General features: G+C 44.1%; 1 protein-coding gene across 4 annotated transcripts in view; it reads left to right on the top strand.

The window, feature by feature from the left end:
* ELAPOR1 (endosome-lysosome associated apoptosis and autophagy regulator 1) overlaps positions 1-14,699 on the top strand; it is a 489,842-nt gene that overhangs the window by 409,932 nt on the left and 65,211 nt on the right. For all 4 annotated transcript variants that reach the window (XM_078644216.1, XM_078644219.1, XM_078644218.1 and 1 more), the window contains exons 16-17: positions 9,367-9,547; positions 10,991-11,087. In XM_078644216.1, the coding sequence (XP_078500342.1) occupies positions 9,367-9,547; positions 10,991-11,087 (278 nt within the window). The remainder of the gene's footprint in view (positions 1-9,366; positions 9,548-10,990; positions 11,088-14,699) is intronic.

The raw sequence follows: 14,699 nt of genomic DNA, 5'->3' as shown, positions 1-14,699 counted from the left end.
TCCAGTGCTGTGTCCGGGCATATTCACGCCCTTTCCCGGTGTCGGTGGGCGGCTCCCAGGGAGCGGCGGAGATTTTGTTTAGCCCTTTTGTGACCCTCCGCTGAGAAACCTGCCTTGACTTTCGGGATCCCCGTAGTGAATCCTGTTCCCTCCTGGTGTGGGGCCCGGTCCCGAGGTGAGGTGGAGAAGGACGGTGCCGGATCAGCTAAGATGGCGGATAGCACCCACATACGCACACCTCATCCGGGCAGAGAAGCCGCTGTGCGTGAGAGTCCTGGGGTCTGGCGACATGAGAAAGAGCCCACGTTTAGAGATGTCCTGGCTGCGTTAACAACCCTGCAGATGACCCTGATCCGGGACGCCCGGGATCTGGGAAGAAGGATGGCCGCCATTGTTGACCCACCGCTCCACATCGGCCTGGTTCGATCTCCAGGAAGTGCCGATGTGCCCGCTTCTGCGTCAGTGATGAATGCTCCAGCTACGCCTCCGTTGGTGGAGAAGCCGATAGACCCGGTTCATGATGCCGCTTTGGATGGATCTGTAGTATATGTGAGTGACTCGTCGGGGCCCTTATCTGTTTGGCGGCTGAGGAACCAACATCGATCTATGGATTGGGCTGCCCCGGCGGCGTTTCAACGCTTACTGGCTTGTGTGACTCTCTCTTCCTGGATGGTGAGATTGTGTGCGGACTGGAGGATGTTTCCGATGTCGATACTGACACAGATGGATTTCAGCCATACATATTCGGCTGGGTTTTTGGGGCTACAGCCCCCTGGAGTGACGGCGCTGCCCGGTCCGCCCGGATCGATTGGACTCTCCACACTGCTCTGTATGCCGGTTGACAAATGGACATATGTTGGTTCTATTGATAGAAAAGGCAAGGGGTGAGACCATCTAGGACATAGTGGAACTCATTATTGGCTGACGGTGTTGAGGGGGACACTCAGTGGAGATGTTAATGCAGCGCTATTGATGTTTATTGTTTACTGTGGCTGTTCTGATCCAGCTTTTAGGATGTTTACTGTACGCGGTGGGTGAGGGGGGGGGGTCGGGTGGCTCGACCGAGGGCCCTTCTCCATATTTTTTCTTCTTTTTCTTTTTTCTCTTCTTCTATATTTCGGGTCTCTCATTTAGGGCGATAGGCACGCTGCTGGGGGGGGGTAGGCCGTAGCCTTCTGCAGGGGTGCAGGGTGGGGGGTAGGGGGGTGGGGTTTGTTAATTTGTTCCTTCTTTATCTCTATGGCCCTTTGTCCTTCTTCCTTTTTGATGTCGCTGTTTTTCATGTTTCCTACAGTCTGTTTCGTTTTGAGGGGTGGGGTGTAGTCCGCCACGAAGCGTATGTGTTTTTTTTTTTTTTTACATTTATCCTGCCTCGTACGCCTTGCCCCCATTACTTTAAATATATTCGCACTCTTTGCTGATTCCCGCTTCGTGCTTGCTATTGTAGGACCATGTATGACCGTATGGCATTGCTTCTGATATTTTTTTTTTTCTTCTTTACTGTAAAATGAACCTTCTCGAATCCTGGATCTCCTGCTGTTCGCTGAAATACAAGTTATATCCTGGACACTTGTCACACTCCGAATTTCGGGCTGCTGTATCTTTTTATACTGCTTGCTGCTCTTAAATCTTGACTAGCGGCCGGCCGAGATGCTTGTAGGCCTATGCTTGTATTTACTTGAAATGATAATAAAGGTTCTTAATTTTTTTTTTAAATAAATAAATAAATACCAATAAATAAATTTACATATTTAATTAATTAGAATTAAATTACTTCCCACCCTATTCCCCTATAAACCCACAACCCGCTACAGAATTAAATTACGCAAATTAATTAAAATAAATTATAACATAAATACACACTTTTCACACATATAATAACATAAAAAACCTATAAAAAATTCGATATTATTAAAAATTCGATAATTTTAATAACCTATATTATATACTTCGATATTTTGACTTTCTATATTTTTAAAATTCAATATTACATTACTTACCTTAAAAACGATATTTTTGATGACTATATTCTGTCCATTCGATATTTTGTTCTTTCTATATTTTGAAGCCGATATTATGTCCATTCGATATTTTGTAGTCGATATTTTGACTGTTTACCGGTTTTTGGTTGAGAGGGGTGGAAGCCTTACTCATGCAACAAACTCAATCCTTGTTCGGGTCATCTACAAAAGTCACTAAATTAACCTGTGCTAAAGCCTTTGGTAGGTAGTCACTAAAGTAGTCGGGCTTAACTTTGAGGCAATGTATAAAAATATTCCTGCAGCACACAGATAGTAATACATTGAAAAAATCCCACAAGAACAATCCCAAACCAATTTGGGAAAATAGAGTACATTTTAATAAATACAATGCCAGCAAAAGGAACACAATCCAATAAGTATAACTGGAGATTTTGGTTTTTAATGTGTAAATTGAAAATAGCTCCAAGAAGCAGAAAATGCTACTACTGGGGAAAAGTCGTAAGTTCAGGCGGACTACGATGGAGTGCGGGCCGAAAACAAGGGACCAAGTGAGTCCTGCTGAAAAGCTACCTTTTCAAGTCTGGCATGAAAAGTTCAGTTTGCATGGGAGGAGGCAGCAAGAAGGAGGCTTTTGACGGGAAGAGCAGTTCGAGCATCACAGACAGTCATTGCTGTAGCACAAAGAGACAATTGTCGCTGGAGGTTCAAGTTGGCGTCACAGTTGGCTGTCGTTGCTGTAGGTTTTGCGTTGCCGATCATTGTGGATGTTTGCTGTCGTTACAAAGAGCAGGCCCCACTGGAGCTTCACATTTCTGGCTGTGACAGGCGGTTGATCTTCGGCATGAAGAGGTCACTTCATAGTCACAAGGAGCCCAACCTTCAGGATTTTCACCTTTATTTGTGGAGGATCACTAACTGATGACAGCCAAGGGTCTTCCAGGACCTTGGGGCACATTTTGGGGATTAGGACTCTCACCTCAGAGTCCAGAAGCAGGGCCCAGGCAGGTCAGAGAGTTTCAGTTCTTGCTGGTCAAATGGACAGTTGCAGGGAGGTCTCTGGAAGTTTGTTGTGTCCCTGTAGCTCACACAGGATATCAACCAACTAACTCTTGGAGTCACTCTGGTATCCTGGGATCAAGGCAAGAAGGTCCAATCGTCCTCCTTCAGACAGCAAGGCTGTCTGAGGCAGAAGAGCTTTCCTTCTAGTAGCATGGCAGTCCTTCTTCTGAATTTTCTACAGGTCTCAGAGTGTTTTGATGACTGGTTCTGAAGGTTTTGTTTTATACATGGTGCCAGCCCTTGTGTGGGGAAATTCCCTGACTTAACCTCAAAACTGGATCTGGTCAGCTCTTCCTCTTCAAAACCCTAACAGCAGAGCCATTCACCTACCTCGAGTCATAACTATACATATGGCTATAATTTGCACTATTGTCAAGGATACAGAGGAGAAACCAATGCTGAGAAGGCAAGTAGGAAGAGGACGCTCAGCACAAATAAGAAAATAGCCTGGGTGGATAACTTCTTAGAGAGTCTACTCTCAATCAGGACACAGAGGCAACCACTTCACCAAGACATCCCTGATCGACGCAACAGATAATATCCGCACCCTACTCAACAGAGCAGTGTCTGACATCCTGATCCTCCTCGACCTCTCCGCAACCTTTGACACCATCTCCCACCACTCACTCATCAATTGACTACACATGATTGGAAATCAAGACGACACCCTTAAATGGATGGCATCTTTCCTCATGGGGCGCACCCAGAGAATCTGATTCCCTCCCTTCCCCTCACAACCCAAGCACACCATCTGCGACGTCCCTCAAGGTTCATCCCTCCATCCTACCCTCTTCAACATCTACATGATACTGCTAGCTGACACCATTAGAAGCAACAACAGCAACATCAGTTCCTATGCCAACAACACCCAGCTCGTCCTCTCGCTCTCAGCAGACCCCACCACCACGAAGTCCAACTTCTACAACTGCATGAAAAACGTTTCCACCTAGATAGAGGACAACTGCCTGAAGCTCAATATGGACAAATCAGAAGTGCTGATTTTTGGCAGCCACTGGAACGACGGCTGGTGGCTATCAGAACTCAGACCCACCCCACACCGAAAGACCATGCCAAAAGCCTTGGCATCATCCTGGACAGTGAGCTCTCCATGAAATGACAGGTCAACACCATCTCCTCAGCCTGCTTCCACACTCCACACATGCCCTGCAGAATATTCAAACGGCTCCCCATCAGCACCAGAAAAACAGTGACGAAGGCCCTTATTACCAGCCGCCTTGATTACGGCAACACACTCTATTCAGGCTCCACCAGCGAACTCATGAGAAGACTCCAGACGATACAGAATGCAGCAGCCAGACTGATCCTCAACCTGCTCAAAAGGACCTACATCGTCCAGCACCTGAGAGACCTCCACTGGCTTCCCATCCAGAAGATGTGCCAGTTCAAGCTACAGATACACGCCTACAAAGCTCTCCATGAATAAGGTCCTGCATACATGAACCACTGCCTGAACTGCCAAGTCCTGGAACGCCCTCTCACTCCACCTCCAAACATCACCTCCACTGACAGCCTTCAGGAAGAAACTCAAGACCTGGCTCTTCGATTGAAACCCGTAGCCCAGCACCTGAATACTCTCATGGGTGATAAGCCCTGCTATACTAGTACTGTATGATGGATTGATTGATTAAGCAGCCAGGATTGGCATCATATGGCTTGGGAAGACGCCTACATTCTTTACACAGTAAACATAGCTGAAAGACAGGTACACCATTGACCCGTTTTAGAGAATCTTTAAAGATTTAGGGCCAGATGTAGGAGCCCTAATACCAGTCGGAAACGGCCGATTTTGGCCGTTTCCGACCAGTATTAGGGTTTTCAGATGTAGGGCATGCATTTACAGAATCGGTATTTTACCGATTCTGTGTTTACCGATTCGGTAAAATTACCGAATCGGTAAATACAGACTCTGTAAAATACCGATTCTGTAAATGCAGATGTAGCTGGCACATGTCAGAGTGCCACAGGGCTTTAAGAATCGGTATTTTACCACCCAATCCAATTGGGTGGTAAAATACCGAATCCAGGTGTGCATGCACATATGTGCATGCACACCTGTGCCATGTGGCACACAGACATGCCCTTAGGGCATGTCTGTGTGCCACATGGCGCACATGCCTATTTTTGGGGTGCCAGAGGGTGTCAAAGTGACACCCCCTGCACCCTTGCTGAAATCGGTATTTACCGAATCTGTAAATACCGATTCGGTAATGCCCATTGATTCCTATGGGCTTCAATGCCCATAGGAATCAATGGGCATTACCGATTCGGTATTTACAGAATCGGTAAATACAGAATCTTAACGATTCGGTATTTACTGAATCTGAAATACCTACATCTCCCCTCCTCTTTTTTACCACTTCTTAAATACCGATTCGGTATGAATCGGTATTTAAGAAGTGGTAAAAAAGATTTACCTACATCGGGCCCTTAATGATTATCTACTTAAATCTGAAGAGACCTTGGGCTCCTTCATACAGAAATGACTATGTAATAAATACCCCTGTAAAACCTTATAACAAATCTGTAGCCCATAATGGTAGTACTGTCTGCTAACCAGAGGACAGTGGAAGGAGTGATCTTCATTTTAACATCTTGACCTTCCCTGAGACTGACTCCACCATCGTTCTCTACATATGGTTGCCTCCTTCTATGTCCATCCATTCATTCATAACTCTAGGAGAGGTTGGTTTCACAGGAGGAGAAGTATAGTATATGAGAAGGAGTGTAGGAAATGTAATTGTTACTGTTGAACTACCGTGAAATTGCAGCCTGTTATTAATGTTGTTCCCCGTAATATTGCACCCTAGGTGGGACTGGGGTTTTATTTTGAATCACCTACCTCGAGTCATAACTATATATATGGTTATCATTTACACTATTGTAAGGACGCAGAGGAGAAACAAATACTAGGAAGGCAAGTAGGAAGAAGAAGCACAGTCCAAAAAGAAAATAGCCTGGGTGAATATCTTGTTAACAAAAGGGAGAACTTTATTGGGAACTGAAAATAAAAATTTTGAAGTGAAGGGACATAACTAATATGAGTGGGAGCCACAACAACTGTGAAGTGGTATAATTCTTGATCTTGTCTGCGGTCTAGTCTACCTCCTAAGCGCCACATGCCAGATCTTTATGATCTTCCCGTCTAAATGAAAATGTGGGACAGATTCTGTTGGATGTCACATGAGTTTCTGCTTTAAAGCAAATACCAGTGGGTGTGTATGAATTCTGGTAAGATCTGATTTGTCTGAATCCTAGCCACTATTATATATGTACAGCTACTTTTCAATAAAGAATGGTTACAAAACACCCACTGCGGACCTAGCACATTTAAATTATTATTCTTTGTCTAGGTTCTGGCCTATCGTTCTGCAGCAAAATCCTTGAAAGCCATGTGAACAATCAACTCACACAGTTTTCCTTCTTTCCTTCCTCTTGCATCCATATCTTTTCAGAAAAGTAAAGACTTTTTGATTGTTTGATGTTCTCACTTCTATTTTTTATTACTGTCTTGTATGTGTAAGCACCTTCTGTTTTCTGCTCATGGATCTTACAATATTGTGTACATCTCTTTGATTGATTCTACTTTTTTTAAGTCTAATATTCATGATCTTTGTTGCGTTCTGAAGTTATACCTTAGTGTTGCTCACATTTATTCGCAATACTTTACACACTTTACAGCGTTCTCTTCAAAGCACTCTGATGCTCTGAGGCATTGTACATAATATAGAAAACTACCAATGCCGTATTGCCTGGAGTAACCTAACACATTATGCTTTTAATGGCACACTGTGATGACCCAAACACATCTCCCACCTATTGTACTCTTCAAGATGTTGCTACTCCTTATAGCCACCCTTATTCAAGGCCACTCATTCCTACCCTTAGCAGCGGAGGACCAGAACTCCAGCGGGCCCATGACCAGAGGCCAAGTAACAGACATGTGGTACCACCTTGGTTTGCAGTCAAAAGCATAAGCAGTTAGTCTGCAGCTCTGTATTATTGTGTAGGTGCCCCACCAACCCTTCTGCAAGATGCTGAATACCACTGCAATGGTGTGTGCAGTTTCGGACAGAGTAGAGGCACCAGTTTCTTCAACATCCCTCAATGATGTTCTTGCACCCTTAGTGTCTGGTTTAACACAGTCATATGATCTGAAACTTCGAATGCTGCAGAGAAATTTAATAAAGTCAAATATGGTGGCAACACCCTCCAGAAATATTTCAAGCAAACTCATCTGGATATCTAAGTAGCCATTTTCGTCTCCCTTTCCGTACAAATGCCACACTCGGGCTCTCCCTGCAGTCCTCCAGATAAGATTAGAACTGAATTGTCGGCACTTTCTCTCGGATTTTAGAGGTCACTTCAATGTGAAAAATGTTCTGTTTCTTAGTAACTGAAGGAGAATAAGGGTTGTTGTTTTAATTTTTTTATTAGAAAGGGGCAACCTATAGTTTCTAGTGGTTATGTTTTTTACCATATTAAGGCATAGTTGGCACCCTATCTCTCTGTTGAGAACCTTCACAGCTCTGCAGAAGGACAACAATACTGGGTGCAACTTTCATGGCTCTTCTAGTACTGGCAGTGTGTGTGCTCTGACATCACTGGCTTCCCTTTGGAAAGGGACTCTACCAATGGAGGGTGGTGTGCACTTTGTGGCTCGTACCCCCTTTGAGGGATGTTCATGAAGGGTCCCCGAGAGATGGTGTGTCTTCTTCCTAAGCGAGGCCTAGAGGTGAACGCTAAATGTGCGCCAATTTCTGAGTTGGGTACAATTGAAATGTCCTTCCTTGGCCTTTTCTTACCCAAGCTCCTATTTCTCATTCATGGAGTAGAGGCCAAGTGAGATGTTCTCTCATTTGCATGCAGCAGCGCTGCACGTAAATGAGTGAACAACTGCTTTCCATGGTGGTAATTTAGCACACATTCATCGGATATTACAGAGGTGGGCGCGCAAACTATTGTATCTCCTACTGCACTTGCCAATGGTCACAGGAGCATGGAAATAGGTGCAAGTGCCCCTTGCATTTCTCTGGCAATTTGTGAACTATACCTTGGATCAGCAATCCAAATAATGGATTTCCTGGAGCCTAACGCAGGGCCATTACACTCTACACTTATAAAATACCAGTGCTTTGTAAGTCAAGTTCAGGTGCACGCTGCCAAAGTAGTACATGGAAGCTTTACAATGCCATGAATAACACAATTGGCCACAACTCTCAGTAGATAGGAACTAGTGCCTCAGATGTCCCTAAAAAACATAATGCCAAAATCTTCCTTAAGTGAGTAAAAAACCCTACATCAAAACTCTCATTAGTTAAAAACGTTCACTTGCATAAGCAGCTTGTGAGTTGAGTGTCGGCTAAAGAAATCTGTGAGAAACCGGTAAGCTTCTGGTTTGGGGCAAGAATGTGTTTCTTTTCCTACTTCCAGGTCAATACAATGAGTTCCATTGATGTGAGTAATTACACCATTTCATTCGCAAATAACACAATGTGCTTTCCAGTGTGCCATATATAAATGGCCTGTGTATCTGCTAGAGTCTGATAAGGCAGAACTTGTTTTTTGAGCTCGCCTGCACAATTCCAGTGCAGGGAGTGGGAACAAGCAGACTTGGCTGCGTAAACGACAACTATAATGCATCATATAAGACATTGATTAAGGGCCTGATTTATAGTTTGACGGATGGATACACTGTTGTAAACGTGATGGACAGCCCACCCACTGGATTACGGGTTCATTTGTATCCCAATACTCTTGTAATATGGTGGATGGGATATCGTTCATATTTGTGTTGGAGTGTCTGCCCACAAAATTCTCAGTCAGGCCCTGCGTCCTTAAGGTGGCCTGGAAACATGGTGTCATGTATGTGGAGTGGTCTGTTGTCAAGTGGAAGTGTCCTGGCAGGTCAGTTCCTTAAAAAGGCAGGTAGGGCGGGGGCAGGCATTCAAATGTCATGGTGTGGCTGATATATGATTGAGCCCCAACCATTGCTGCCTTGTAGAGACAATGGGCAGTCATACAGATTACATTAGAAACCACTCTTCTTCTAGAGTCTCATTTGTAGTGATTATTGTAATGGATTCCACTACTGAAGAAGGGACAGGAAAACAAAATAGAGGGGCTAGACAGACCTTCTAATGAAATGTAGATTTAGTAACATAATACAATTTGATGCCCCGGTGCCTTCAGAGCGCTAGGTAGATCAGACTGTATGCTTAAGAATCCTTGTCTCAAGGGCAAGTCATTATAGTAAAACAAACAGTTTAAAAATGTCTGCTTTTGTGTTTTTTTGGACTTCCTGAAGGGAAAGAAGATGTCTGTCTGTGTTGACAACGTTACAGATGTTCGGGGAATGGACACCTCCGCACAGTACACAACATCCATTGCATCCTACGTCTGCCAAGCTATCGTTATCCCTTCTGACGTAGTAGGCTTCAAGGCGGTGGTGTCCTCACAGCCGATTAGTCTGGCTGATCGTTTTATAGGTAAGTGGCTGCAGACGGTGGATTCTTTCCCTATCACCAGGAAACACATATTCCAGCTATTAGGTGATCCAGTAAATTATTTGTATCTTAACCTTACATGCCCTCTTTTCACTCATCTTCTCATTAGAATAGGACTAATGACTAAAAACCAACTCTATTTGTCTAGAAGGAACAATTAGTTGTGGGTGAAAGCTGATAGATTGTTAATGCGTTTGTTATTCACAGAGCAGAAGAATCAATTATTACTCTCTCTGAGGTATTTTCCATTTTTATCCAACACTTTTATAAATTCCTGTGGCCACCAGACTCTAATTCAATGTGGTCCCTTTCCCAGGGCCATCTGAATCCTCCTACAAGGTCATGACAAAATTCTATTAGCACCCATGATGCCCTGACCTTCACACCATACAAATTAACATACTACAAAGCTCCTGCTGAGACTAAACTTATACTGGTAACTAAGGGCATCCTTTCTGCCACAGCTGTATTCGCCATTCCCAGGAGTGTGTGACCACCACATGTGCAGCATTGCAAGCATATTGGGCCCAGTTCATTGGAACACAGACAGTGAGCCTTTGCAATGATTTTAAAGCTACCAGCAAAGTGTGAACTTGCCTGATCATCTCCCCTTTCAATGTTAGGTAGAAATGCTCCTTTAGCAGGATTAACCAATTAAGTGTACGTCGAGCACATCCAGCAGCTCTAATATAGTCGATCAGGATGGAATGGTCTCTGTGTTAAATGGTGCTTGCAGATCTAAGCATAGAAGCATGATGGCTCTTCCTTGACCATAACAGTGTGGAACCAATCCTGCCACTCAATATGATTCATTGCAATTTCTTGATGGAAAACTGCCCAATACCAGATCAGGAGCCTTATAGAATAAAGGTAGCTAGAAATCCATTGGGATAGATGCTTCTTCGTGGTTTTGGATATGATAGGGCATAAACTTAATGGACACATTTTTTCTGGTTGGCTGGATTAAGTCCATGCATCGTCAATAAAGGTGAGATAACTCTTGCCTTACATAGTTTCTGGAACACGACCAGAAGAAGATCAGGCACTGATGAAATTGCATATGTCACCACAAATGGATGGAATAGGGGGTTAGCAGAAATGTAAGAGCACATAAGGAGTTAGATATTACACAGTTGTTGCTGTTGCAGCTAGCAAGGAAATAGGTGAGCTTGATGGTTTGCCAAGCCATTGATTGGCCCTACACATTGTTTTCACCTTTACATCCAAAATTTGTGAGAGCCTAAAACAGCTCTAGCTGAGTACATTGGCCCTTCCTTCAGTGCCCTCCCCTATATCCTTCTTCGCCACCTTTGTTCCAGCATGGTGGGTATCACTTCCAAGCCGATCACGTGACAGCTGTTAGCGCAACATCTCCCTCTGCTCCTCTAGCCTGTTCACATGCCCGTGTGTTTGATTGTATTGCAGGAGTAACAACAGATGAAACGTTGGACAATATCACCTCCCCAGCTAATCTCTTCACCCAGGCCACCTCCCCGCTGCCTGACGTCATATTCTATTTCAGGTATTGTGGTCGCTATGAGATTGTCTCACAAGAGTCCAGAGGTTTTTGTTCTTGCCAAAATATATGACACAAGATACAATCTGAACAATAGGGAGCACACTCTCAGTTATGTTATTAAACAAAAGGCTCGGTGTTCTATGTGTATATACTATATATGTGCTGAAAGTGCTTGTGCATCGCTGGGGTTAAAGAGTGTTGCCTGCCACCAACCGTTGTATTCTATACGGTGTATGTGTAAATGCAAGGCATGATAAATGGAGAAATGCCTCATAAGGTACAGCACTTAAACCAGAACTACTTCATGCTGCTTCAGGGTTAAAGAACAGGCTGAACTTGCAACTCATACATTATGGGGCCTATTTACAAGCCCCTTGCGCCGCTGGTCCGCCACTCTTAGCATGGGAACAAGTGACGTACCGGCGGCACAAGGGGCTTGTAAAAAAGGCTCTGATGTGTTTTACGTTTTTTCCTGAAAGAAAGATGGTTTATTTTTGTGAAGATGGTCTTAAGAGACATTTATTTATTTAAGACTTTTAGGTTTCTATAGGATTCCATTCCTCAGTGAGTATGTGGGTGCTGTACACATAGAACAAAAGATTACTGGAACAGACGCAGTAATAGTAACAACAATTAAAACTGAAAACCACCCGGCGTAAATGAGTATCAGGGTAGGGGAATTAATCAGTCTTCATTAAATGAGCAGGTGATGTTCAGAATCGAGGACATTCCAGGGAGAGTGTATTCTCAATGCACAGACCTCTTTACCACCGGAGATTATGAGCAATTCAGAGAGGAGTGTGGAATGTTAAGATGCAGTGTGTACGTGAGGCATCCCAACATGAACGTGCCCTCAATTACAAGCCAGTGAAGAACACAAAACACCAGTGCATCTGATCATACTTTCTTGAGGTGTCTTCCATAGCCAGGATATTTAAACGACAAAGCCTCTACTTCTTTTGAGTTCAGCATGCGCAGGGTCTTTGGAGCACGCCTTCGTTGCATGAGTCATGGGGTGTGTTTGCAAACGGTGCTCTATTTCACTGCTGAGGTTTTTCAGGGCCAATGTGTAGATATATTTGTGTGTGGCACGGATGGTTTTGAAAATTACATTGGCATCAATAGGCCCCCAGGGTAGTGGCTTCAGAGTCGGTGGGTGTATTTGCAGATTTTTTGTTTTTTTTCTGGCTGCCAGACTGTCTGCTTTGTGCAGGATCATCTTTCATATGTGCAATTTTGACAGACCAGTGTTACATCGTGATATGTTTCTTCAGCTCGAAATGAAGTGATGACGATTCTAACCTATGTAATGAGGCTGTAGAAAGGGAAATTAATTCCATCAACGTATTATTTAAAAGATACATTTGTTAACGCTCTATTAGCAAGTAGACCTCTGGCACCCATGGCCCTAGCGATTTGCTGGCCCAGTTGTAAAATCAGATACACAGTTTTGGTCACCATGGCTGACACTTCGGTCAGTTCATGTTTACAACATGGGTTTCTGGAGGTATTTTGTTTGAGAAGGGCGAGCCCTGGATAGTATGTAACTATTGTTTATTGGGCATGGACGTCAAGGCTAAGGTCTTGCACATGTATTGTTAGGGGATCTTAAGGAGTTTTATGTCAAACATCAACCACAAAACTATTGTGGTCCCAAAATATCGTTATCTAACCAACAACAACAACACTTTTGTCTGTACATACATATCAAAACAAGGAAAAGGGAAAAACACGAATGGTGCAGCATCATGAGAGTTTTCTCCCATGGTTAGGGGGATCATTAAAAAAAGATTATTGCCCCTTACCGCAAGGAATATACTGTACAGTTAAAGAAAGCCATCTGATTGCCCACTCTAAATAGGGTGGATGGTTAAATGTGAGGTTTAAGCCGATGGAGTAAATGTTATTCTGTCAGTCAGGGTTGGACCGGCCTATAAGGGCAATCAGGCAGTGCTCAGTTGGCTGATCTGCCAGATCAGTGGGTGGGACTTTTTTTTTTTTTGCAGTTTTGGGCCAATTTTATGACCAGGTGGGACGGTGTTTACTGTTGATTTCCCTGCTATTACATCTTTTTTAGCTGCATGCTTTGCTAATGGGGGCTACTTTTAGTTTAGTGCACATGCCTATTTTGTCCCAGTCTGACCCTGCTGTCAGTGTAAATCTGGCGGACTGCCCGACTGAAAATTCTGTAGCTAAACCAATAATAATAAATAATGTATAAAGTGCATGGCTACCTCAACTGAAGGGTCCCTGCGCTAATGCAAACTAGCTGCCAAAATGAACAAGGCCTAAGGAGAGAGGGAAAGCTACCTTAAAAAGCCCTATTTGAAGCTATTTCTGAAAGAGAAGAAGAGATTTCCACAGCTTGGAGGCAAGAAACCTAAAAGAAAGAACTGCTTCCAGTTAGAACTTTCCTGGCAGTAGGAAGCTCTGCCAGCAAGGATCCTGAAGACCTCAAACACCAGGAAGGAAGGTAGGGGTTTATAGACTGATGGAGATATCTGGCACCAGCCTTAATAAAGACCCTGTAACAATAACAAAGAACCTTAAAAGACACATGCTTCTTAATCGGGAGCCAGTGCAATTTTTGCAATGCTGAGCCCAACGAAGCCCGTCTGGGAAGGTTCAGCAGTAATCAAGTCACAGAATTCTGAACCTCATACGAACAAGCTTGAGAGACACGCAGATTCAGGATGTGACAATAATCCAGTGAAGAGAGGATAGAGCCTGGATTGCTGTTTTCCTTGCGGCTTCAGGCAATGATCTTTTTAAGGGATTTCAACATCCTGAAGCTTTGTCAAATGTCAGTCTTGCGTCAAACAGGCTGCCCATATTTTTTACTTTGGCCTTCGGCACTGAAGGGAAACCAAGTGACGGTGGTCACCAGTCTGGAGTACAAAAAGAAGCCTGACCGCCCAGAATAAGGATCTCAGACTTGCCTGCTTTTAATTTCAGGCAATTGAGGTCCATCCAGAGGGCCACCTCGGACAAGCATGCACTCAGATAAGCTGCGGCCGCAGTCACATTCTGAGATAGGGTGACAATGATCTGAGTATCATCGGCATATGATATGATGTAAAAACCATACCGCTCAATGATATCTGCATGGGGACGCATGTAGAGAATGAATAAAGTTGGACTCAGATATAAGCCGTGTGGATACCCTGCTGCAGTGGCAAGACCTCAGAATGAAAAGGTTTCTGCAGGACCTGAAAAGTGTGTCTCAGCAGAAAGGACGCAAGCCACTGCAGGGCATTAAAACCATCACTGTAGCTCCACAACTGCTCCAACAGAAGGTTGTGGGACATGGTGTCAAAGGCCGTGCTCAGAGCGAGGAGCATTAATGCTGCTGTGTCACCTCTAGCCATATTCTGACGCATGGATTCAGAAGACAGCAACAGAGCAGACTCTGTACTGTGTACTGAGCAGTAGCTACCTGGCCTTAACAAATGTTGAGAGTTGACACATTTTTCCACGACCTTTGCAGAAAATGGGAGAAGTGAAATAGGTATAACATTTTCAGTTTTGATGGGCCCAGCGAAGGCTTCTTCAGAAGCTGCACCACTAAGGCGTGCTTTCAACAAGTGGGAACCTCAGCAGAAGCCAAGGAAATAT

The sequence above is a fragment of the Lissotriton helveticus genome, chromosome 5_1 (genome assembly GCF_964261635.1).
Source record: "Lissotriton helveticus chromosome 5_1, aLisHel1.1, whole genome shotgun sequence".
In the NCBI taxonomy this organism is placed as follows: domain Eukaryota; kingdom Metazoa; phylum Chordata; class Amphibia; order Caudata; family Salamandridae; genus Lissotriton; species Lissotriton helveticus.
Note: the sequence above shows the minus strand (reverse complement) of the source record. Positions and strands in the feature narration are given on the sequence as shown.